Consider the following 24,781-nt stretch of genomic DNA (forward strand, 5'->3'; position numbering starts at 1 on the left):
GCAGACCTCAGGTCTCCCCACTTGAAGCCTGAAGTAGGAGGAGCGGGGGAATCTATCAAATAGCGCAACTCTAAGTTTTTACAGTAAAATCAGTCAGTGGGGGCTGAAGGGGGCCCAGACCTAGGGAGCCATACAAGCTAGAACAACCACTGCATACATTCCCTACATACTTTTTATATATACATATATATATATATTTTATTAACAACAAATCAACACATGGGGGAACAGAAGTATATATAAATAATATACCAAGGACAATTGGGCAAGGGGGTACAATATCACATACACATCACTTACACTTACAATTCTAACAGTTTTTTTGTGTTAGTAGAGTATTTAATTGTCTTAAAATATAGTTTTAAAAAACAATTGTAAGGTAAGAAAATGTAGTGTTTTGTTTGTAAATTTACATTTGTGAATATGAAATTTGGCCAAAAGAATATGAAATTAATTACATAAAATTGTTTCAACTTATTTCTATCATAGGTAAAGAATCCAAGCAGTACATCTCTCGACAATAGTGTAAAATCTTCATTATAATCTACTGATGTTTTGCCACAGTTTCCTTACATGAATACAATGCCAAAAAAGATGCAACACCGTTTCTGGGTGGTCATTACAAAAGGTACGATTTAAGTTTATGTTTTTCTTAAACTTCTTCATATAGTGGTTGGCAGGATAATATTTATTAATAATTGAAAGGAAACTTCCTTAATTTTAACATCCACACTTTTTTTCCAACAGATATGATCAATAACCCCGTTCCAAACCGTTCTATAACGTATAGATACAACATCCTGCTGAAACAAGGTTCGTATCGCTCGGTGGTTGAATGGACCAAAAGAAAAATACATTTTTCCTACTGATGAGTCAACAGGGTTAATGGAAGGTAGGTTCTGAGGGTCAGGTCCTGAATAATAAGGACACGTTCCTGAATAATAAAGCAACACCTGAGGGAATGGCATCTAAAACATTGCAAAATATGTAGGTGTTACAGGGATCTTGTAAAATTATTTTAAAAAATCCTTGTAACTAAGTTTTTTTTTTAAACTCTGCATTTACAAGTTGGCTCACCAATAGGATATTATTTCGGAACCAATATTCTAAAAACAAATAAGTATGTTTACACAATATATCCCGATTATTCCATATATAATATCTTTGTGGAGAAAAATTACGCTTATAAATTAAAGACAATGACAAGAAAACCTGGGAATGAAAAGCACAGCGTTTCACTGGAACTTTGTCAATATTATAATTGTTAACATGCACTACAGACTTGATCTACGTACTTGGGTTATCAGTGACATCAGAGATGTTTAAGGATGTGACGATGTTACCTTCTCTGAAATCTCGGGAAACTGAAGGCTGTCCATTTCCTCCCCATTGATAGCTGTGTGTTTGTGCTTAGGTGGTGTAACAGAAACTATCCTATATCATTTTCATACAAGTTTTTATTAGTTTCAGTTTAGTTCTACAGACCCTCGGGTTGAAAAAACACAAATTATGTTTTTGTTCACCGTCGTAAAGTTTTCCCGTTGACATCGAGCTCGGGTAGATGCCTGTATAAATTGTCGCACAAATGGAAATGGTGCCCAGCGAAGAGAACCAGCTCGTACCGAAAGAGGTGAGATTATCATAGCCAGTTACAGAACGGGTTTCTGGCAACAACAGGCCCTTAGTAATCATCCTTATCACAGTCAATGATACAATCAACTTTTTAGTTAGTACAGAAAATTAGTTGGTGGCATTATCTACTAATGCGTAAAACCGCAATGACAGAGCTGGCTAACTAACGTTAGCTTTCATTTAGCTAGTTAGAAAATATTGCTAGCATGCTAACCATAGCTAGCCAACGTTACTGTAGCTTTAACCCCGACTGTTTCGCTCAAAACGGCGTAGGAACGTTTAACTAGGAAGATATGGTGGACTAGGAAGATATGGTGGTAGCCAGCTAGCTACATGGAAAATAAAACGATTGTAGAGTAATAATGCAAGTTATTTTTTTGTTGGCTAGCTTGCTAATAATGTCGTTAGACATTGCTTTGAGCTGCTGCTAACGTTAAATTGTAGTTAGCTAGCTTGTCAAAGCAATGGCAAACTAGCCAGCTGGACGGTGTCGTTGTCGATGACTAGCTAGTTTCAGATAGGGCAAACAAAAAAGTCCTTGTTCCAGGTAACGTTAGCTAGCGAGAGCTAGCCGGTTGGCTATCTATTTTTTCTAAGCATCAGTATCACATGACATTTTGGTTTCATATCTAATGTTGATAACTATTTGATATATCGTGTACACAAAATGTGCTATTAGATAGCTGTGCTAATGTTAGATGTTAAGTGTAACTTAACTAGCTAGTAAGTAATGGTCCAATACCCTCAATACCCTATAATTAGGTCTAACTGTTAACAATCTAAACGTTTTTATGACACTGTCAGTACCTCCGTATTAACATTTGATAGAGTTGTTTGTGTCCACAATTTCCACACGAAGATTTATTGTAGCTAATCCGGCCACAGTCTTGCCCGAGTTTGCTGAAATATAGTGCCAAGGGCTGTAGACAGTGAACTGCCTGCTTTTATTGCAATCAGAAATAATTACATTGTCTTGACATATTGTGTTAATTGCTTTCCAACCTTTTGTAAATGGTACTAAAATGACAATTTAAATCTTATAGTAACTTAGAAATGTGTATCTAGCAAAAAAATAATATAATGGCAGATCAAGGATAAAGACAAGGAGTGTTGGCCTCTGTTTAGGCTGGTATTAGGGCTGAGTCTGGAATGTTGGCCTCAATAGGATAATTCATCTCCTTAAAATGGAATTGACTAGTTTTAATCTGCTCTGGACAGCCGCCCTCAATAATCAAGTGTTCCCAATGCTGAAGGTCCAAACCGTTGTGCTGCTGTGCTCAGCGAAGCCTTGATCAGTCCTCTCTCCATCCCCTTAATCACACAGCTGAAACTACCATTTCAGCTCTATGCAGGGTTCACTGCTCTCCATGGCCAAACTCTGATGACAATCTCCAACCCTATACACATTGCTGCCTGGGCCCCTGTCACTCTGCATTTGAGCATGGCTAGGCCTCATATTTCAGTGGATGTCTTGTGTAAAATAATGGAGAATCGTCTTTGTTATCCATTAACCAAGCAAGAGAACGGTTCTTTCATTTCTGTCTCAATTTGAACTGGAACAGGTTAGGTCACAGCATTTTTGACAGCACCAAAACTCAGTTTAAATATCTTGTTATTGTCCAACCAAAGAAGGCAATAGTCATTATTTGAAGCAGTAGCTTCACAACATATCCACTCCTGCCTACTGTTAAGTTGTCCAGAGGGAACTGGTTGGTTTAAACTTTGTAGAGCCACCTGCTAGCTGCTGTTAAAGCGCTTGACAGAAGTCGTGTGCAGTAGGATGAGTCAGCGGGGTGGAGAGTGTTTTTGGCCTCTGAGGTTAGACCTAGTCCTCGAAATCGGGCAATGAGCATAGGCACACCTGCTGTTGTATTGTTGTACAATTGTTCCGGTTTTCTCAAGTAAAGCAAGGTCTGCAAGTCAAATATTTAATTATTGGTAAGTTTTGTAGGCTAGGTTCGAACACATGTAATTTCCTCTGTACTGGTGGTGGCCTTAGCCCTTGCACAGGCCTGTTGCGTCAGCAGACTTTCCTAGGAAGTAACAGGATGTTAATACTGTGTAAGGGCTATTCTATTTACTAGAGGTCGGCCGATTAATCGGAATGGCCGATTTAATTAGGGCAGATTTCAAGTTTTCATAACAATCGTAAATCAGTATTTGGGCGCAGATTAATTTAATAAATAAATGAATACCTTTATTTAACTAGGCAAATCAGTTAAGAACACATTCTTATTTTCAATGACTGCCTAGGAACGTTGGGTTAATTGCCTTGTTCATTGGCAGAATGACAGATTTTCAACTTGTCAGCTCGGGGGATCCAATTTTGCAACCTGACAGTTAACTAGTCCAATGCAATAACGACCTGCCTCTCTCTCGTTGCACTCCACAAGGAGACTGCCTGTTACGTGAATGCAGTAAGCCAAGTTAAGTTGCTAGCTAGCATTAAACTTATCTTATAAAAAACAATAAATCATAATCACTAGTTAACTACACATGGTTGATTATATCTAGCGTTTCCTGCGTTGTATATAATCTGACTGAGCATTCAAGTATCTGACTGAGCGGTGGTAGGCAGAAGCAGGCGCATAAGCATTCATTCAAACAGCACTTACGTGCTTTTTGACAGCAGCTCTTTGTTGTGCGGCAAGCATTGCGCTGTTTATGACTTCAAGCCAATCAACTCCCGAGATGAGGCTGTTGTAACTGAAGTGAAATGGCTAGCTAGTTAACGCGTGCTAACTAGTGGGACAAACTATACTGTTACACTGGCAATACTAAAATGCCTGTAAGAACATCCAATAGTCAAAGGTTAATGAAATACAAATGATATAGAGGGAAATAGTCCTATAATTCCTATAATAACTACAACCTAAAACTTATTACCTGGGAATATTGAAGACTCATGTTAAAAGGAACCACCAGCTTTCATATGTTCTCATGTTCTGAGCAAGGAACTGAAACGTTAGTTTTCTTACATAGCACATATTGCACTTTTACTTTCTTCTCCAACACTTTGTTTTTGCATTATTTAAACCAAATTGGACATGTTTAATTATTTACTGGAGGCTAAATTGATTGTATTGATGTATTATATTAAGTTAAAATAAGTGTTAATTTAGTATTGTTGTAATTGTCATTATTACAAAAAACAAAAAAAAATCAGCCGAGTAATCGGTATCAGCTTTTTTGGTCCTCCAATAATTGGTATCGGCGTTGAAAAATCATAATCGGTCGACCTCTAGTATTTACGTTCATTGTCATGTTTGTTTTTTCCTTGAGATTTTATAAAAATGTTAGTTTCAGACCTTTCATAACTATACTAGGGACATTTTATCTTCTTTCTGTATGTATGTCTACAGTTTGTCAGATGTGCAAATGCATGTTAATGCAATGTCATTCCCATGGCAACTCATGTTAGGCCTAAATGTTCTTTTGAAAACCAAATACCCAAGCAGGTTAACAAGCCCACTCTTGCTTTCCCTTTATGCATTGTTCACAGTTCCCGAGAAACATGCATAGAAAAGTTTAAGTATCTGTTTCAGAAAGTGTCATTAGCCCTCAGGTGCTACTGTGAAACCAGGAAGTAAAGATGCACCTTTTCCCCTCCCAGATTTATCTTGATTGAAGAAAAAATGTGATATTACAGACTGGAGTGACATGAAAATTACAGGCTGAAGTTCTACTGAAATTCCTGGTTTTCTGCCAGCCAGTGACTATAGACCAGGTTGTTCTCTCACCCTCTGAAGGCTCTTCAATAAAGTTAGTATTGCTGTAGGCCTACTGATGCTGGGTGTTAGATTGCTGTTATTTGCCCTATTGGCAGGAAAATGTTTTTTCGGTGTCACCTGACTGGCTTAACAACAGAAATCCAGACTAATAACTCTGGTTGTAGTAATAATTCCTCTGTTTGTCATTTAGCCTAGATTCTCATATCTGTTCTGTGTAGTGCATTTGTGTCTGCTCTATAGCACCTACGGCTGCATGTCAGCACCTTGCAACATTATCTGTGATAAAAATACCCCTAATCTTATAATTCACTCGTGTTGACATCTGCGGCTTGTTTGTAGCATCGGCCGGGTCATATTTTGCCAAGATCACCAGCTTTTCATAGTTAGTTGTTCTGTCTGTTTGACTTGAATAATACCTACAGTATTAGTGGTGGTGTTTAGAAGTTAATTGAAAGCGTGCCATTCCCAGTTATTTAGTCTGAGCCAGTGTGCTTGTGGATACATAGAGAAACTCTAGCATGTTGCATAACTGTTTTACTTCTCGGTAACAGCTGTTTTACTGTTCTAATCTGTGTTTAACACTCCTCCTCCCCATGTGTCATTAGGGTATGTTTTGGAGTTGCAGGCAGAGTATTTTCGATGAGATGAAGAAGAGGTTTTCTCAGGTAGTTCCTCCTAGCGGAGTGGATAGCCTGACTGTGTGCAGCTTACTGTGTGGGGTTTGCTGACGACTGCATGGAGCATCAGGTTTTTGCTGTCCTGAATGTTTGGCCAACCTACTACCAGCTGGTCCCTGTGCCTAGACCGTAACAAAATGGTATCATGACACATGTAGTTGAAATAAACAGACCATAGGCATTTTTGTTTGGGGGATGACTCATTTTGAATTCTTTAGGAGAATACAAAAGGTTCTTCGATTAGGGAAACATTTGTCAAATGCTAACACGCCACACTAATGGACTATAATTGTGGACAGTTAAATAAAGGTCACAATAAGCACTGACCATGTAATGGTGCTGATAAACCTTTTAAGCATGTGTTATTATGTGAGCCTCACTGAAAGTTGTTTTGGTCACACAAACACCACTATCTCTTAGACAGGTTTCTCGTGTCATTCCTGGAAGGCCTGCTTTGGGGAAAATAGTATGATACACTGTAGTGGACATTGTAATCATAACAAATGTTGGCTTCACTAGATTAGCTGAATAACTAGCCCATCATTTCATAAATAACATAGACGAAGCCAGACTGAATAGAAACAATGAGGTCTATAGGTTGCGATGGTGTGAGGCTCTAGACACGCAGATGGTAAACCAGACTAGCCCTATACATTCCATGTATGCACGAGGCTCAAATCTTGATCTATCATTGCATGTTATGATTTTTGGTCAATTTAATAATGTACTGTCATCCCGTCCCTTGATGAGTTACTTAACCAGATTAACCAGATATTTTCAGTTTCCTTACTGATGACACATTCCTTATGGAGGAATTTTTGGCACAATGATAGTTTGGAAGCATGGCTCTGTTCCAATCTCTGTAATGTTCCTCCCTCTAGGTTTAGGCTATTTTAATCTGCATCTTCCAAGAATGTAATGCAACGTGAGGTCCACACCGTAGGTCATATAATAGTAATCCTGCATTGCACCACCCGCCTGCTCTAGTTTCTTGTCTCGTGTTCGTTTGCCTGTTATGACATTCACGTGTGAGTATGAGAATGCCCTACCCACTGACTGTAGTCAAATCTCTCGGCTCCCTGAATGCACGCAAATAACCTGGTGATAACATTTTTGTGTTAGTATTTTGTCATGAAGTAGAACACTGAATGGAGTGGTGTGTGTGTGTGCTCTGCACTCAAGGTGTTTGTATGTGTCCTGTATCCTACAGATAGAGAATGCGGCGGAGGAGCCCAGAGTGCTGTGCATAGTCCAGGACACTACCAATGCTAAGACGGTCAACGAGAGGCTCACCCTCAACTTGCCAGCCTCCACCACCCTTCCCAAACTCTTTGAGGATGTGGCCCACAAGGCGGGCTATGTGAACGGCACCTTTGACCTGGCATGGCGCAAGACAGGGGACATGGTGAGTCTGTGTCCTACGACAACCTTATGATCCCAGGTCCCTTTATTGGATCCTGGTGGTGGTGGGGGGCGCTTACGTACTTGTGTAGTCCTCCAAAATGTCCGCCGTTGTTTGCTCCTCCTCCGCACATGTCTATACTGTCAACTGAGCCGCACTCACTGACCAACGGCTTGAAATGGTGTCGTTTTTATCCTCCCCATAGTGTGTAAATAGCTTTATGTACGCCAGTCTTTCTTTCCTGTCCCTGAAGTAATCTGAAGCTGGAGTTATCTCACAAGAGTAGGTCAGTGGATTAAGCTCTCTTTCCGCTGCTGGCAACTCCCCCCTCCCTCTTCTACAGCAAACATTACATGACAAAACACTGCTGCTTCATAGCATGCTCCACAGCATGCTCCACAAACTGGTCCTAAAAGCTCATCCTTTGAATGATCATGGTGAGTATTCTCCTTATGAATTCAATGGGAACCTCTGATTGACAGGTTGATTAGGTTGTATTGTGGGGAAACTACTGACATTTTTCAATCTCAAATCCTAGTTTTATTTTGTTTGCGTCTGCAGTTTTCTCATGTTCAGACCTGCCTGTCCAAACTGAAGTTTTTTTCTTCTCTTTTTCTGATCTGCCGCAGGGTTCACTGGATCCCAGCAGTGAGATGTCCCTCACTGAGTTCGGGTTTGAGCCCGGGAAGAGGAACTTCCTCCAACTCACAGACAAGGACGGAGAACAGCCTCAGATTGCATCGGTGAGTGAGTGGGAAGATGAGAGTTAATGGTTAATATGAATACCAGCATACCTAGGGCATTCGCCTAGAGGAGGGATTGACATGCAGCTCATTCTTGGTAGACTAGTGGTAGCTATGAGCTGAAGCTTAATTCTCCTTTGTGTAGGATGAGTCGGGGACAGCGGGCAGCAGTGGTCTGGATGACAGCTCCCAGGAGCGCTTCATCGGCCCTCTGCCCAGAGACTGCACGGTGGGCTGCAGCAGTGACTACAGCAGCCCCAGCTACTCCTACTCCTCCATCCTCAACAAGTCTGACACAGGTACACCCTTTCTGTCAACAGCATATTCTTGACCTCACTTCCTGTTACGTAGCCTCACCCCCCTGACGGCTCACTTCATGAAGCAGATGCTAAGCTACAGGACTGTTTTGCTAGCACAGACTGGAATATGTTCTGGGATTCCTCCGCTGGCATTGAGGAGTACACCACGTCTGGCTGGCTTCATCAACTTGCTTCATCAGTAAGTACATTGATGTCATCCCCACAGTGACTACGTACATACCCCAACCAGAAGCCATGGATTACAGGCAGCATCTGCACGGAGCTTAAGTTTAGAGCTGCTGCTTTCAAGGAGCAAGACTATAACCTGGAAGCTCCCGCTATGCCCTTCGATGAACCATCAAACAGGCAAAACATCAAAACAGAACTAAGATTGAATCGTACTACACCGGCTCCGACACTCGTTGGCTGTGGCAGGGCTTGCAAACTATTAGACTACAAAGAGAAGCACAGCCGCAAGCTGCACAGACACAAGCCTACCAGACGAGCTAAATTACTTCTATGCTCGCTTCAAGGTAAGTAACACTGAAACATGCATGAGAGCATCAGTTGTTCCGGATGACTGTGATCACGTTCTCTGTAGCATATGTAAGACCTTCAAACAGGTCAACATTCACAAGGCCAGACGGATTAACAGCACATGTACTCTGAGCAGCCGCTGACCAACGGGCAAGTGTCTTCACTGACATTTTCAACCTGTCCCTGACTGAGTCTGTAATACCAACATGTTTCAAGCAAACCACCAATGTCCCTATTCCCAAGAACACTTAAGGTAACCTTCCTAAATGACTACCGACCCGTAGCGCTCACATCTGTAGCCATGAAGTTCTTTGAAAGGCTGGTTATGGCTCACATCAACACCATTATCCCAGAAACCCTAGACCCACTCCAATTTGCGTACTGCCCCAACAGATCCACAGATGATGCAATCTCTATTGCACTCCACTGTTCTTTCCCACCTGGACAAAAGGAACACCTATGTGAGAATGCTGTTAATTGACTACAGCGCAGCATTCAACACCATAGTGCCCTCAAAGCTCATCACTATGCTAAGGACCCTGGAACTAAACACCTCCCTCTGCAACTGGATCCTGGACTTCCTGACAGGCCGCCCCCAGGTGGTAAGGGTAGGTAACAACATCCACCACGCTGATCCTCAACACAGGGGCCCCTCAGGGGTGTGTGCTCAGTCCCCTCCTGTATTCTTGTTCACTCATGACTGCATGGTCAAGCACGACTCCAACACCAAGTTTGCCGATGACACAACAGTGGCCTGATCACCGACAACGATGAGACCGCCTATAGGGAGGAGGCCAGACCTGGCCGTGTGGTGCCAGGACAACCTCTCCCTCAATGTGATCAAGACTAAGGAGATGATTGTGGACTACAGGACAAGGAGGACCGAGCACGCCCCCGTTCTCATCGATGGAGCTGTAGTTGAGCAGGTTGAGAGCTTCCAAGTTCCTTGGCGTCCACATCAACAAACTATCATGTTCCGAACACACCAAGACAGTCGTGAAGAGGGCACTACAAAACCTGTACCCCCTCAGGAGACTGAAAAGATTTGGTATGGGTCTTCAGATCCTCAGAAGGTTCTACAGCTGCACCATCGAGAGCATCTTGCCTGACTGGTTGCATCACTGCCTGGTATGGCAATTGCTTGGCCTCCAACCGCAAGGCACTAGAGAGTAGTGAGTACAGCCCAGTAAATCACTGGGGCCAAGCTTCCTGCCATCCAGGACCTCTATACCAGGCTGTGTCAGGGGAAGGCCCTAAAAAATTCAAAGACCGACTCCAGCCACCCTAGTCATAGACTGTTCTCTCTGCTACCGCACGGCAAGCGGTACCGGCGCGCCAAGTCTATTTCCAAAACAGCTTCTACCCACAAGCCGTAAGACTCCTGTCCCCCCCCCCCCCCCCCTTTACGCTGCTGCTACTCTCTGTTTATTATCTATGCGTAGTTACTTTAACTTACCTACATGTTCATATCACCTCAACTAACCGGTGCCCCCCGCACATGGACTCTGTACCGGTACCCCCTGTATATAGCCTCGCTATTATTATTTTACTGTTGATCTTTAATGATTTGTTACTTTGATTTTTGTTTACTTAACACTTATATTTTCTTAACTGCATTGTTGGTTAAAGGCTTGTAAGTAAGCATTTCACTGTATTCGGCGCATGTGACAAATTACATTTGATTTTGATTTCTTGCTCTCCCCCTCTGCAGGATATGTGGGTTTGGTTAACCAGGCCATGACCTGCTATTTGAACAGCCTTCTACAAACACTGTTTATGACCCCGGAGTTCAGAAATGCACTGTACAAGTAAGTACCTGTTATCGTGAAGCTCTTTATTGTTCTACTAAACAACTGTATTTAATGAAGAGCTTTGTCCTAAAACTATTTTCTACTTGTCCACTTTTCCCTCCAGCTGGGAGTTTGAGGAGTCGGAGGAAGACCCGGTCACCAGCATCCCTTACCAGCTACAGAGGCTGTTTTTGCTGCTACAGACCAGTAAGAAGAGGGCCATCGAGACCACCGACGTGACCCGCAGCTTTGGCTGGGACAGCAGCGAAGGTGGGCTGTCACACTGCTACATCTAGGCAGCCTCCCCGTAACCAAGAGGAGCCCAGGCTCAACCTCTTCTGATGTTTTGATAAAGGAACTGGAAGAGTGTGGGGAAGGGGTACTTTGTTTGTTTTGTCACATAGTTCACTGTGTCTTAACTGATCTGTGTGTGTTTGTCTCTTCTGTGGTGTCTGCGTATCTGTGTTTGCAGCCTGGCAGCAGCATGACGTCCAGGAGCTGTGTAGGGTCATGTTTGATGCCTTGGAGCAGAAATGGAAGCAGACAGAGCAGGTATGAAAGAAAATTGAACCCTGCCACTTCTCTGACAACACTAATCCAGGGAGCCAATGAGGGCCTCTCCCAGGCTCAGAACAAAGGGCCTTCTGTGGGAAGGTGAGAAAGAGCCAGTAAGGCTGAGGGTTAGCGTTTTCTGGTCTCAGGAGTTTGGTATGAACTGTAAACACTTAATTCACTGAATAGAAGCACTAGGCTCCTACACGTGAGCTCCTGTGTTTGGCTGTATTTGTAAAGAATGCTCTGCATTATCAGTGGTTAATCAAAGTCCCATTTTGATTTTTGCTATATTTGTGTCCCCAGCAGCAGTTTTCTCCACTTACGGTACTTATTTGAACTTCTATTATTGTCTTCTTAAACTGTTTGATTTTATTTGTCATTTTAAAAATTACATGTACACATTACATGCATACAAAAAAACGTGAACGGGATTGCACAATAAATTAAGATTTATTTCTGCTGTGGTCCCTATTTCTTTGGGTTGTTGACATACACAGAGCGTACAAAACTATTAATGCCTTCCTAATATTAAGTTGCACCCCCTTTCACCCTCCGAACAGCCTCAACTTGTCGAGGCTTGGTTTCTACGGTGTCAAAATCGTTCCACAGTGATGCTGGCCCATGTTGATGCCAATGCTTCCCACAGTTGTGAAGTTGGCTGGATGTCCTTTGGGTGGTGGACCATTCTTATTACACATGAGAAACTGCTTTGCAGTTCTTGCCACAAATCGGTGCGCCTGGCACCTACTGCCATACCCCATTCAAAGGCACTTACGTTTCTCTTGCCTATTCACCCTCTGAATGTCACACACAATCCATGTCTCAAGACATAAAAATCCCTATCTTACCTGTCTCCTCCCTTTCATCTACACTGATTTGAGTGGATTTAACAGATGAAGTCAATAAGGGATCATAGCTTCCACCTGGTCAGGGAAAGAGCAGATGTTCATAATGTTTTGCACACTCAGGGTAGATTAGTTACATATTCCAGATATATATATATACAGACATGAAAATGTTTTCTACTTTTCAATCAGCTAGCCTTTACATTCTATTTAAATTAGGTTATTGTTGCTATGGTAGTTTTTTTTTTACTCCACAGCACCGGAATATAAGAAAGGGTTCTTACCAGATACTCTTAAATTTAACATGGTGAAGGTCTCTGGCGCAGCTATTATGCTGGTGGACATCTCTAAATAAACATAATTGGATAGGTATGTGAGGGCTGAGACAGTGATAATTCTGTGGACCTTACCGAACTAGTTCAATTAACATTTATTTTTACACTGATAGCCATCCTAGCTGCTTAAAATGCTGGACCTCCAGATAAATTCAAGGACCGGGGGAGTTAAAATACAATTCTTATAAGCTTGTTTTAGCTGGTCTGTGGCTTATTCTTTAGAATCAAAAGTTTTTCAATCTTAAATTGTTGTTTAGATGTTTGTGGCTGCTGAGCACACATTTTATTTTTATTTCACCTTTATTTAACCAGGTAGGCTAGTTGAGAACAAGTTCTCATTTGCAACTGTGACCTGGCCAAGATAAAGCACAGCAGTGTGAACAGACAACACAGTGTTACACATGGAGTAAACAATTAACAAGTCAATAACACAGTAGAGAAAAAGTCTATATACATTGTTTGCAAAAGGCATGAGGTAGGCGAATAATTAAAATTTTGCAGATTAACACGAGTGATCAGATGGTCATGTACAGGTAGAGATATTGGTGTGCAGTAGAGTAAATAAATATAAACAGTATGGGGATGAGGTAGGTCAAATTGGGTAGGCTAATCAGTGACACTGAACTAGCTTACCTGCCAGACTCTTCCGGGTGTAAATATCAAGCCATTTAGAGGTCTGAGCTAGGAATTATATTTTGGGTTTTATTTTTGTTAAACATAATCTCACAGGTCAGGTACCTATCAAATTAACACCCAAGGTGATGTTTTTGGTCTAACCTCTGAGTTGCCCACTTTGACACTGAAACCAGGGGACCTTGCAAGCATTACTCTGGAACCAAATAAGCCATTTAGTAATATTGAATAATTCCGCTCTAAGGATCTATTCTACATTTACATTTAAGTCATTTAGCAGACGCTCTTATCCAGAGCGACTTACAAATTCTATTGAGACTTTGTTGTTTTGGGACACCAATTGAGCAGTCATCCATGAGTGGTCCTTCTGTAGCTCAGTTGGTAGAGCATGGCGCTTGTAACGCCAGGGTAGTGGGTTCGATCCCCGGGACCACCCATACGTAGAATGTATGCACACATGACTGTAAGTCGCTTTGGATAAAAGCGTCTGCTAAATGGCTATTATTATTATTATTATTATTATGTACAAAAACAATTTATGAGCAGGGTGATTTTTCATATTAATATGCAGTTGACCAAGGACACTCCCCTCTTGCATTAGACAGTTTTCCATTAACATCCAACACTTGGACCAATTGGTCTCTACCTGTTAAATAGGGTCTTACCCAGTTAATGAGCCTGCTGTTGCAATCACATATTAAGTGAAATGTGTTGACTCTTTGAGAGGAGCCGAGTCATTGTCTTTGGGGGGTGTTAGAGTTTAGGGAGTTTACATTATTATGACGCTGGCATAGAGTTGTGAGTAGTAGGTTCAGTGTGAGCAGTGAAGTGAGTATTTCACAATTCTGAGAGATACATGTGTGTGAGTGTTGTGACTGCTTGGGCCTGACTCCCTCGTGTTGTGTCCCCCCTCAGGCTGACCTGATTAACCAGCTGTACCAGGGGAAGCTGAAGGACTATGTGCGCTGTCTGGAGTGTGGCTATGAGAGCTGGAGGATCGACACCTACCTGGATATCCCTCTGGTCATCAGACCATTTGGGGCCAGCCAGGCTTATGGCAGCGTGGTGCGTGTCTCTCTGCCTCCATCTCTTATGTCTCTGCCTTTCTTCATTACTATAGCAGTATTAATCCAAGTGTGTGAAGAGATCAAAGCTATGATGGTCATTTATGTATTCACCGCGCAGACACTGAAGTCCAGACCGTGCTGTATGCTCCTGCATTTTCCTAAGACTGTAATTTGATGTAAATGTGGTCAGAGTTGTTACTGATACAGTGCCTTTGTGACTCACTGAAACAGGAGGAGGCTCTGCAGGCCTTCGTCCAGCCCGAGACTCTGGACGGGGCCAACCAGTACTTCTGTGAGCGCTGCAAGAAAAAATGTGATGCCCGAAAGGTGAGTATACAGACTCGTGATCTTGTTGATGTTAAGAGGAGGAGGGGGGGGTTGAGTGAAGGTGGTCACTGGTCTGCCCAGGCAATTTGTGTTCTGACCCATGAGTGTTCTGGCCCTTTGTCCTCCCTCCACAGGGGCTGAGATTTCTGCACTTTCCCTACCTGCTGACTCTGCAGCTGAAGCGTTTTGACTTTGACTACACCACTATGCACCGCATCAAACTCAACGACCGCATGTCCTTCCCTGAGGAGCTGGACATGGGTCCCTTCATCGACATGGAGGATGAGGTGAGACATACCAGCCCAGTGTGGCCTCCTATGTGTTATACTCTAGATAGAATACTGAGGCATGGGGTGCGGTGGAATAGTGCCCGCCTTTCAGGTCCACTCAAATTAGATTTTCGATTATGTTTCATGTATTAGTAATTTCCATGAAGTCATCATTAATTCATGAGTGTAACTGATACCTGAACTCTGTCTGCTTTCTCTCTCCTTCCATCCCGCTCTTTGTTTTTGATCAATGCCTGCTCTCATAGAAATCTCCTCAAACGGAGAGCTGCACTGACAGCGGGGCAGAGAATGAAGGCAGTTGCCACAGCGACCAGATGAGCAACGATTTCTCGGCGGACGACGGTGTGGATGAGGGCATCTGCCTGGACAGCGCCAGCAGTACTGAGAGGGTCCTGAAGCCAAAGGTACCCAGCCTCAACACTATGTAATACCACACAAACCGTCCTTACACTCTGGTACCCGTACTCCCTGTGTCTTATAGTCCATCCTGGTCTGTTTGCATGTAGAGTGCAATCTGCTGTCATTGGATTTAATTGTTAGCCAATTGTCTCTCCTGCCCCTGTCTCTTCTCCAGAGTTCATTGACCTTTGAGCTGTTCTCGGTCATGGTGCATTCAGGCAGCGCTGCAGGTGGCCACTACTATGCCTGCATTAAGTCCTTCAGCGATGGCCAGTGGTACAGTTTCAACGACCAGCACGTCAGCAAGGTTATTCTCAGTCTTCAAATAACTTATGTTTACTATGCATGTAATACTAGACAAAACAACTCAACACAGGTTGCATCAACATAACTCCTCGACCTATGCTTTAAATAGAGTTAAGAAATTGACGCCTGTCATTGTAACTGACAGTTGTCAGAAACTCAACGGTGGTGGTCCAGTGTGTTGATGTGTGTGTCCTTCTATAGATCACCCAGGAAGACATCAGAAAAACGTATGGAGGGTCCTCAGGGAGCAGAGGCTATTACTCCAGTGCCTTTGCCAGGTCAGTGGAGCTCCTGTCTCTCAGTCACTCTCTGGATTGATCTGAAATCAATATGTCCCTGAACACATCTCACACCCATGCCTGGCTCTCCCATCTCACAATATCATTCTATGAACCTACTAATGCATGCCTACATGGCCAGAACATTACCAGCATCTGTTCACTTCCCACTCCACACACCGCAATGTTCAATACCAGAGGAAGCTTTAATGGGGATGAACTGGTGCTTGTTTACTCAGAGCCCTACATTTTATTGAAGTCCCCCTGGGAGAAAAACAAGAGGGTGGTTATTCAGGCTAGGACAAAGCCCTGTTGATGACTGAGCTTTTACGTAATGCACTGTTCTTTCATGTGTTTGGAAAGGAAGATTGAACTCTATTTGGCTACTCATTTTCCTTTTCTCCATTTGCATTTAATAAGATGTTTTTCTGTTCCAACAGCTCTACGAATGCGTATATGCTGATTTATAGGTTGAAAGACCCCTCAAGGAATGCAAGTAAGGGAAACATATTGAACCAAGTCTAGTTCCATAATCAAGTTTGCTTTTAAATGTCTAAAATGACTATTCATCTGTATAAAGTTAAATCTGTGGGTATAACCATCCTAGAAGGTTAAACTTTCCTAGTCTCGCTCAATGACTTGGACCCCCAGTTAGTTATGGTGATCTCTTGACTGATGGGCCGTGTTGTTACCACTGCAGAGTATCTGGATTGTGAGGACTTCCCTGAGCACATAAAGCATCTGGTCCAGAGGGAGAAGGAGTCTGAGGAGCAGGAGAAAAGACAGAGGGAGATCGAGCGCAATACCTGCAAGGTACATCCTCCTCATGTGGACTTTCCCATTTTTTTATATTTTAATTACCTTTATTTAACCAGGCAAGTCAGTTAAGAACACATTCTTATTTTCAATGACTGCCTAGGAACAGTGGGTTAACTGCCTGTTCAGGGGCAGAACGACAGATTTGTACCTTGTCAGCTCGGGGGTTTGAACTCACAACCTTCCGGTTACTAGTCCAACGCTCTAACCACTAAGCTACGCTGCCGGTCATTTGACTGAATGTTCTACTGTTGGTTTTCACAGGGGTTGTATTGTTAATTGCTCTGTATTTCTCTGTCAGATCAAGCTGTTCTGCATGCATCCGGTAAAGATGATGGCTATAATGGAGAACAAGCTGGAAGTGCACAAGGACAAGACTCTCAGAGAGGCAACAGAGATGGCCTACAAGGTAAGTCAGAGTGGAAGCTAAATGCGGAGGAAAGCATTGAAAGCTAATCTCACTCAGCAGCTGCGGTTTATACCAGCCAGCGGTTGGTGTCAGAATCGAGAGAGTTCCTAGGATAGACATAGTTCTAAGAACAAAAGTGGGGTTACAATGACCAAGAGAAGCTTCAAAACATTATCTTATGTGTCTATTAGCAATGGGATGTGTTTGTGTGTATCTTTGGCCACCCATTCTGCCCCCTAGCTCATGGAACTGGATGGGGTGGTCCCGCTGGACTGCTGTCGCCTGGTAAAGTACGATGAGTTCCATGAGTACCTGGAGCGCTCGTACGAGGGTGAGGAGGACACCCCCATGGGGCTGCTGCTGGGCGGGGTCAAGTCCTCCTACATGTTTGACCTGCTGCTGGAGACGCGCAGAACAGAGCAAGTCTTCCAGCCATACAAACCCGGAGGTCAGTAAAAAACACATTCAATACTTTAAATATAATACTTTAACTAGCAACTCTTTTAGCCTTTTTGGAAATTAGTTTGTGTGTGTGTGTGTGTGTGTGTGTGTCTGTAGAGGTGATGGTGAAGGTTCACGTGGTGGATCTGAAGACTGACACTGTTGCCCCTCCCGTCAGCATCAGGGCCTACCTAAACCAGTCAATCACTGAGTTCAAGCAGCTCATTGCACAGGTAAGTTAGTTCAGACACTCCTCTTTAATTCTTCCTTTCTATCTAATCCAGCCTGATACAGTCCACACTTGTAAGACCATGAAATCTGCCAGTATTTGTTTTGGGATCTGTGGTGAAGTATCTCTCCACTGTGTGTGTATTGTTTGTTGAAAGGCCACAGAGCTCTCTGCTGAAACCATGCGTGTCGTCCTGGAGCGCTGCTATAATGACCTTCGGCTTCTCTACGTGCCCAACAAGACATTGAAAGCAGAGGGTTTCTTCAGGAGCAACAAGGTCACACTACTTTATTATTGTCATTTCCAGCTTGTCTGCTGTGTTAATGTTGTGTATCTGTAAACATAATTTTTCAGCAGTGCTTTGATTGAAGATGTAACACAAATCTAATTTGTCCATTATCTGGTTTCTCTTAGGTTTTTGTGGAAAGCTCTGAATCCCCAGATCACCAGGTCACTTTCACTGATTCCCTCTTGTGGAAACTGCTGGATCGCCATGGGAACACAATCCGCCTGTTTGTCTCGCTCCCTGTGCAATCCCCTGGCACCAACAGAACTATTTGCCAAAAAGTGGGTGGCGATCCTGAGGAGTGCTCTGAGGGGTCAAAGGGCAACAGGAATTCTGTGGAGACCATCTTGGAAGAGAGCACAGAGAAGCTGAAGAACCTGTCCCTCCAGCCGCAGCAGGGCTCCAGCACCAGTGATAGCCAGAAGAGCTCAGACACCAGCGACTTCGAACAGATCGAGTCCCCCTCACCTTCTCAGGAACCAGACTCCTCCTCCGTATCCGCTGTCGTTGCAGTCGACAACCGAGAGCTGGAGAACCGGATCCGGGTGGCCAGCGGCGGGGGGGCCTACTCCGACCCGGAAACCCAGTTCCCTGGGGAGGAGCGCTCGGACTCTGAAGTGAACAACGATCGCAGCACGAGCTCAGTGGACAGTGACATCCTGAGCTCCAGCCACAGCAGTGACACGCTGTGCAACGCTGACAGCGGCCCCATCCAGCTGGCCAATGGCCTGGACTCGCACAGCATCACCAGCAGCCGCCGCTCCAAGGCCAACGAGGGCAAGAAGGAGACGTGGGACACAGCCGAGGAGGACAGTGGCACGGACAGCGAGTATGATGAGAATGGGAAGAGCAAGGCGGAATCCTATTACCTCTACTTCAGAGCAGAACCATATGCACAGGAGGACGGCTCTGGGGAAGGAGGCCAGAAATGTACGTCTTCTAAATCTATTTACAAATGCAGGTCTTTGATTCTAATCTTGTTTAGTCTGTCCTAACTTTTTTTGATTGATTGTTTAGTTTGTGGGAACTGTAGAATTGTTGTTTTTTTACCTTTTTCTGTGGAATAAGTGTGGGTTGTTCATACTATGAATTTAATAACTTTTTTACAGCACCATTTTGATTTGAATGAAACCTTCCATACATGTTTTCCCATGTTAGAAGTGGTCAGAAAGTGTGCCTCCCGGGTGGCGCAGTGGTTAAGGGCGCTGTACTGCAGCGCCAGCTCTGCCATCAGAGTCCCTGGGTTCGCGCCTAGGCTCTGTCGTAACCGGCCGCGACCGGGAGGTCCGTGGGGCGACGCACAATTGGCCTAGCGTCGCCTGGGTTAGGGAGGGCTTGGTCGGTAGGGGTGTCCTTGTCTCATCGCGCACCAGCGACTCCTGTGGCGGGCTGGGCGCAGTGTGAGCTAGCCAAGGTGGCCAGGTGTTTCCTCCGTCACATTGGTGCGGCTGGCTTCCGGGTTGGATGCGCACTGTGTTAAGAAGCAGTGCTTGTTAACGGAGGACGCCTGACTTGTATCGGAGGACGCCTGACTTTCAACCTTCGTCTCTCCCGAGCCCGTACAGGAGTTGTAGCGATGAGACAAGATAGTAGCTACTACAACAATTTGGATACAATGAAATTGGGGAGAAAAAGGGGGGAAATTAAAAAAAGAAAAAAAGGAGTGGTTAGAAAGTGCTCAAAGATTACCAATTTGTCATACCCCATCACGAGACATCCATGCACACCTGCATGTGTGCATGTCTGTGGTATGTGTGCATGTGCTTGTGAGAAAGGGGGAGATTGCTGTAAAATGACTCTCAATCTCCATTAAGACAGCTTGTATAGCATATTCTGTATACTACGATACAGAAATGGCTGTAGTTCACAAACAACAAGAAGTTGAATCATATATTTGGGCTTAGAACAACAATTTAATTCTGAAAATTTTCAAAATGAAAATGAAGTCATTTTAAAGTATGATAAGAGAATAACAATACTAAAATGTCATTATGACACCAAATTTCATGCATTTACACAAACCAGAATTTCTGGCACATTTTTGATATCGTACTAAATATAGTACATGGATGTGAATGGGTTAATTTAAGATAAGCACTCATGTCAGTTATCTGACAGAGCAACACCTCGAGGGTTAAGAAACACTGGTTTAGATGCTCTTAGAACAAAATCCACATGTAGTATTTAATATACTGCTATATGATTAGTTTGTTCCAACTAATTGAAACATATGTTTTGGTGCTGTTTGCCTGTCAGGTGTACTGGTCCACGTGGATAAGAGGATAACTCTGTCAGCGTTCAAACAGAACCTGGAGCCTTTTGTGGGGGTCACCTCTACCCAGTTCAAAGTGTTCCGCGTCTACGCCAACAACCAGGAGTTTGAGAGTGTACGGCTCAACGAGACCCTCTCCTCCTTCTCTGACGACAACAAGGTCCGTAGCGTTTCACTATCTGCCCCTTTCAAAACATTACTTTTTTCAAAAGATAATGGTGTTTTTTTTACAAACAATCTTATCCATGACGCTGCTCTTGGTCTTCTTACAGATAACCATTCGATTAGGCAGAGCACTGAAGAAGGGCGAGTATCGGGTGAAAGTGTACCAGCTACTAGTGAATGATGCAGAGGTAACGGCCCGGGATGTGCTGATGTATCTTCACACACACAAAGTTATTCGGTGTTGTGCAATTTCCTCACTTAACAGCAGCCTGTAGGTGTGTCACTGATGGATATGTCACCAGGGTGTATTATGTGACAGTTGTATATGTCATTGTGTTTCATGCTTAAGTGTGTGTGTGTCTCTCCTCCCCAGCCCTGTAAGTTCCTTGTGGACACAGTGTTTGCTAAGGGCATGACTGTGAAACAGTCCAAAGAGGAGCTAATGCCTCAGCTGAAAGACCAATGCAAGCTGGACCTCAACATCGACAAGTGGGTTCCACCTTACACACTTAAAAACATGTACAGTCAAGTAACTCTAATCTGCATATCTAAGATGATCTATATACACAATCCATTGCACACAAATGTATGGGCGCACAACCAACCATACATCAAATATCATACACTTGAATCCTTTACCTACATATTTTCTTCTGAAAACATTTGTTGACTGTAAAAGGTACCACAGGTGTCTTCGTGGTGATACAATTAGAATGTCAAAGTCTTTAGTCATTTAGAATACTCTCTTAACCCTAATTGCTCCTGTAAGTTTCTCTGGATAAGTGCCTTGCTCAAAGGCACATCGACAGATTTTTCACCTAGTCCGCTCGGGGATTCAAACCAGTGACCTTTCGGTTACTGGCCAAACGCTCTTAACCGCTAGGCTACCTGATGCAGATCCTCTCACTTCAAAGTATTATGGGTGCCTTTGTTCTCTTATGGTTGGGTACTGTGAGTGACCTTTTTAAAGCACTGACTCACAGCTGATTGATAAGAAATGTTGTTGAATCCTAATTGTGTGTGTCTGTGGGGTCAGGTTCCGTCTCAGGAAGAAGACGTGGAAGAACCCAGGGACAGTGTTTCTGGACTACCACGTCTACGAGGAGGACATCAACATCTCCAGTAACTGGGAGGTCTTTTTGGAGGTTTTAGATGGTAATACTGGTTTGCTATTGTTTCGACTACTCTCTTCATAACCATTTGTAAATCGCCTCATGGTCATCATAGCCTGAAAAGAGACAAAATTATTCTAAAATATATTACTGCTTTATATCAAACGCCTGTATTAGGTCACGTAAAAATGGCTTTAGAGAAAGCTTTAACAATTACTTCTGTAAAAGGAAAAGCCCTGAAGAACTTAATAGTCTCATCTGAATGAGTATCACTTGTGCGCACAATTGGCCTAGCGTCGTCCGGGTTGGGGAGGGCTTGGTCGGTAGGGATGTCCTTGTCTCATCGCCAGCAACTCCTGTGGCGGGCCGGGCGCAGTGCGCGCTAACCAAGGTTGCCAGGTGCACGGTGTTTCCTCCGTCACATTGGTGCGGCTGGCTTCCGGGTTGGATGCGCGCTGTGTTAAGAAGCAGTGCGGCTAGGTTGGGTTGTGTATCGGAGGACGCATGACCTTCAACCTTCGTCTCTCCCGAGCCCGTACGGGAGTTGTAGCGATGAGACAAGATGGTAGCTACTACAACAATTGGACAACACGAAATTGGGGAGAAAAAAAAGGGGTACAAATTAAATTTAAAAAAAGAGTATCACTTGTGAGAAAGAGAGGCAGACTGAGACAGTGGGTGTGTGCTCGCTCAGCCATCCCCAACCCTCCCCTACTGCCCCTTTCCAGGACCGGAGAAGATGAAGTCCATGTCCCAGCTGGCTGTGCTGACCCGCCGCTGGACCCCCGCCCAGATGAAGCTGGAGCCCTTCCGGGAAGTGGTTCTGGAGAGCAGCAGTGTGGAGGAACTCAAGGAAAAGGTGTGTGTGTATTCACGTCCTGAATGTGGTGCCAGGCCTTGTACACTGATGCACATGTCTGAGGCCACAGACACGCTGGCTTGCAAGGCAGCACTCTGGGATTGTCTTACCCACTAAGTGCTGCTCCCAGCAACATCGCTGGGTCTGATGCACCACATGGGAGTAGTGAGATGCACTGTAACTTTTCACATCACAGTATATAACATCAGCCTCTAGACTTTTGAGATGCAACTTACGCAAGGTAAATTATAGGGCATGCTAAATATTAAAAGGCAATTTGTGACATCAATTCTCTCTCTCCAGCTCAGTGAAATAAGTGGTGTTCCTCTTGAAAACCTGGAGTTTGCCAAGGTAGGTAAACTGTTTTTGATGCTGTTAGGATTTACTTTTTCTCTTGTGCTGTTTCACTCCACTTAATTTCCTGAAATGTTTCCCAATTTACTGACTGGCGTCCTGATTGTCTCCTGCAGGGGCGAGGAACATTTCCTTGTGATATCTCGGTATTGGAGATCCATCAGGATCTGGACTGGAACCCCAAAGTGTCCACTCTGAATGTGTGGCCTCTGTACATCTGTGATGATGGCGCTGTGGTCTTCTACAGGTAAACCCATCATACTCTGCCATACTGGAACAGGGCCCTTTGCCATTTCAAATGAGTAGGTGTTGTGACATGACAATGGGATGTTCAGGAAAATTGCAGATATTTTGTTTAATATAGGTATATTCTCCAGAAAATCTCAGCTTGTGCTCTGGGGTTTCAGGGACAGCACAGAGGAGCCTATGGAACAGTCTGAAGACGAACGCAATGAGCTGATGAAGAAGGAGAGCAGCCGGCTGCTGAAGACTGGCCACCGGGTCAGTTACTCACCTCGTAAGGAGAAGGCCCTTAAGATCTACTTGGATGGGGGCCCGGTCAAGGACCCGGGGCAGGACTGAGGCCCGTCCCAGTTAGCTGGTTGGCCTGCCTGCCTGCCGCAGTGTAGCTTCGCCCGGCCAAGGGACCCTGTCTGGCGTGGGGCCCCACATTGACTCGACGACGTCACCAGATCAGTGCGGCTCACACACCATCTCTCGTCCTCCCATCTGGGCTCTAGGGGAAAGAGAGTGGCTCAGAAATCATATTGTGCACTATAGTTTATTGTACTGTGAAGTTTAAAGGGAAGTGCAAAAGCTATTCAATAAAAAAAATACTATACAGACAAATCAATTTAACGAAAATGTTCCAGACATGGGTGCACGATCAGAGTAGAGCTGTGTAGGCCAGAGGAGAAGACAAGTCTGTCAGTTTCCTCTCCTTCTCCGCAACACTTTATTTCTCATCTCCCTCCTGCACTTGGGTTTCTCGCTCTCCCTCTGTTAGACAGACTAGCGATAGAGCCTACCTGACCCATCTGTGAACATGTACCTGGTTCAAATTCTCCACATCTGATATTTCACCAGGCTAGAGCGATGCTCGTCCCACCCACCCACTTTAGAGACTGTGAGTATAAAGCCAAGAGTATCTAAGACAACAAACTCACTTCGTCTTCTTCCAGTTTCTTTGTCTTCTTTAATCCAAACTGCAGTTTTTTTAACCATCTTTGGCAAATCGATACGTAGTTCACACATTTAATGACCTGTCTTCTCTGATTCTATAAAGTGGTCATTTTTTATTTGCTGACGTGGAGGGTTTCTTCTGTTTTCCCAGAATGCCACAGTTTCCATCACTGTGGAAACTCTTCCACCCCCTACGCTTTATAGGAGCTTAGCCTCACTTCCTCCTGATTCACTGATACGTGTTAGTCCTCCAATTACCAAGGAAATGGCAACTAGACCACCATGTAGACTATGTTAAGGAGCTCATCATTTTGTTCAATGTAAATTATTTTGATGTTATTGTGAGCAACCTCTGGCACACATTAAAAACATTTTGTCTGTATTTAACCTTATGTTAATTTAGAAACCTGTTTATTTCTGCACGATGTGAAAGTGTGCGTGTCTGTCGAGGCCACGTGCATGCTGATTGCTTGAGGGGCGGGAGCCCTCAGTGGTTTTGGGAGATAGTTGGGTGGTGGTTGTGGCAATATATACCTACTGCTGCTTCTCAGACTGAGACCAGAGGGCATAGACCTTACTGGACCAGCTGACTGGATATCCACGCTGCAGGACCCAGCAGAGCTCCTCTGGGCTTCTAATGCTGCCTGCCACAAATTGTTCACAGTAGAAATGCCAATAAAATAATTTGTTTCTTTGTTTTCAGTTTTAAATCTTGTGTGAACATAGATTTTAGAATTGAAATTAAAATGTTTTTTTCATAACTGCAGTATTCTGTTATTGTAAATTAAATATTTTGAATCCCCACTTTAC

At 43.9% G+C, this 24,781-nt stretch overlaps 1 protein-coding gene across 5 annotated transcripts; it reads left to right on the forward strand.

The window, feature by feature from the left end:
* Positions 1-1,351: 1,351 nt before the first annotated feature.
* On the forward strand, positions 1,352-24,780 carry LOC124035755 (ubiquitin carboxyl-terminal hydrolase 47-like). Of its 5 annotated transcripts, none has more exons than XM_046349398.1 (30): positions 1,352-1,630; positions 5,969-6,028; positions 7,251-7,445; positions 8,072-8,185; positions 8,331-8,484; positions 10,733-10,829; positions 10,936-11,081; positions 11,284-11,363; positions 11,670-11,690; positions 14,095-14,244; positions 14,478-14,573; positions 14,708-14,860; positions 15,109-15,267; positions 15,438-15,569; positions 15,770-15,846; positions 16,287-16,342; positions 16,547-16,659; positions 16,964-17,071; positions 17,312-17,519; positions 17,630-17,745; positions 17,899-18,018; positions 18,156-18,957; positions 20,284-20,459; positions 20,572-20,652; positions 20,838-20,953; positions 21,501-21,619; positions 22,305-22,435; positions 22,739-22,786; positions 22,906-23,036; positions 23,197-24,780. In XM_046349398.1, the coding sequence occupies exons 1-30, from the start codon at positions 1,586-1,588 to the stop codon at positions 23,369-23,371; spliced, it is 4,179 nt and encodes a 1,392-aa protein (XP_046205354.1). In that variant the 5' UTR covers positions 1,352-1,585; the 3' UTR covers positions 23,372-24,780. The 5 variants fall into 5 exon arrangements, with proteins under 5 accessions (XP_046205354.1, XP_046205355.1, XP_046205357.1 ...); XM_046349399.1 differs by having other exon boundaries at positions 11,673-11,690; XM_046349401.1 differs by lacking the exon at positions 11,670-11,690.
* Position 24,781: the final 1 nt, after the last annotated feature.

This window comes from Oncorhynchus gorbuscha, linkage group LG05, assembly GCF_021184085.1.
Source record: "Oncorhynchus gorbuscha isolate QuinsamMale2020 ecotype Even-year linkage group LG05, OgorEven_v1.0, whole genome shotgun sequence".
In the NCBI taxonomy this organism is placed as follows: domain Eukaryota; kingdom Metazoa; phylum Chordata; class Actinopteri; order Salmoniformes; family Salmonidae; genus Oncorhynchus; species Oncorhynchus gorbuscha.

Excerpts from the sequence above, each read along its gene's own strand:
- LOC124035755 (XM_046349398.1), top strand. The coding sequence starts at position 1,586 with ATGGAAATGGTGCCCAGCGAAGAGAACCAGCTCGTACCGAAAGAG. Across the intron at positions 10,830-10,935 it reads TTCAGAAATGCACTGTACAA|CTGGGAGTTTGAGGAGTCGG; the intron begins GTAAGTACCTGT and ends TTTTCCCTCCAG. Across the intron at positions 14,574-14,707 it reads AAAAATGTGATGCCCGAAAG|GGGCTGAGATTTCTGCACTT; the intron begins GTGAGTATACAG and ends CTCCCTCCACAG.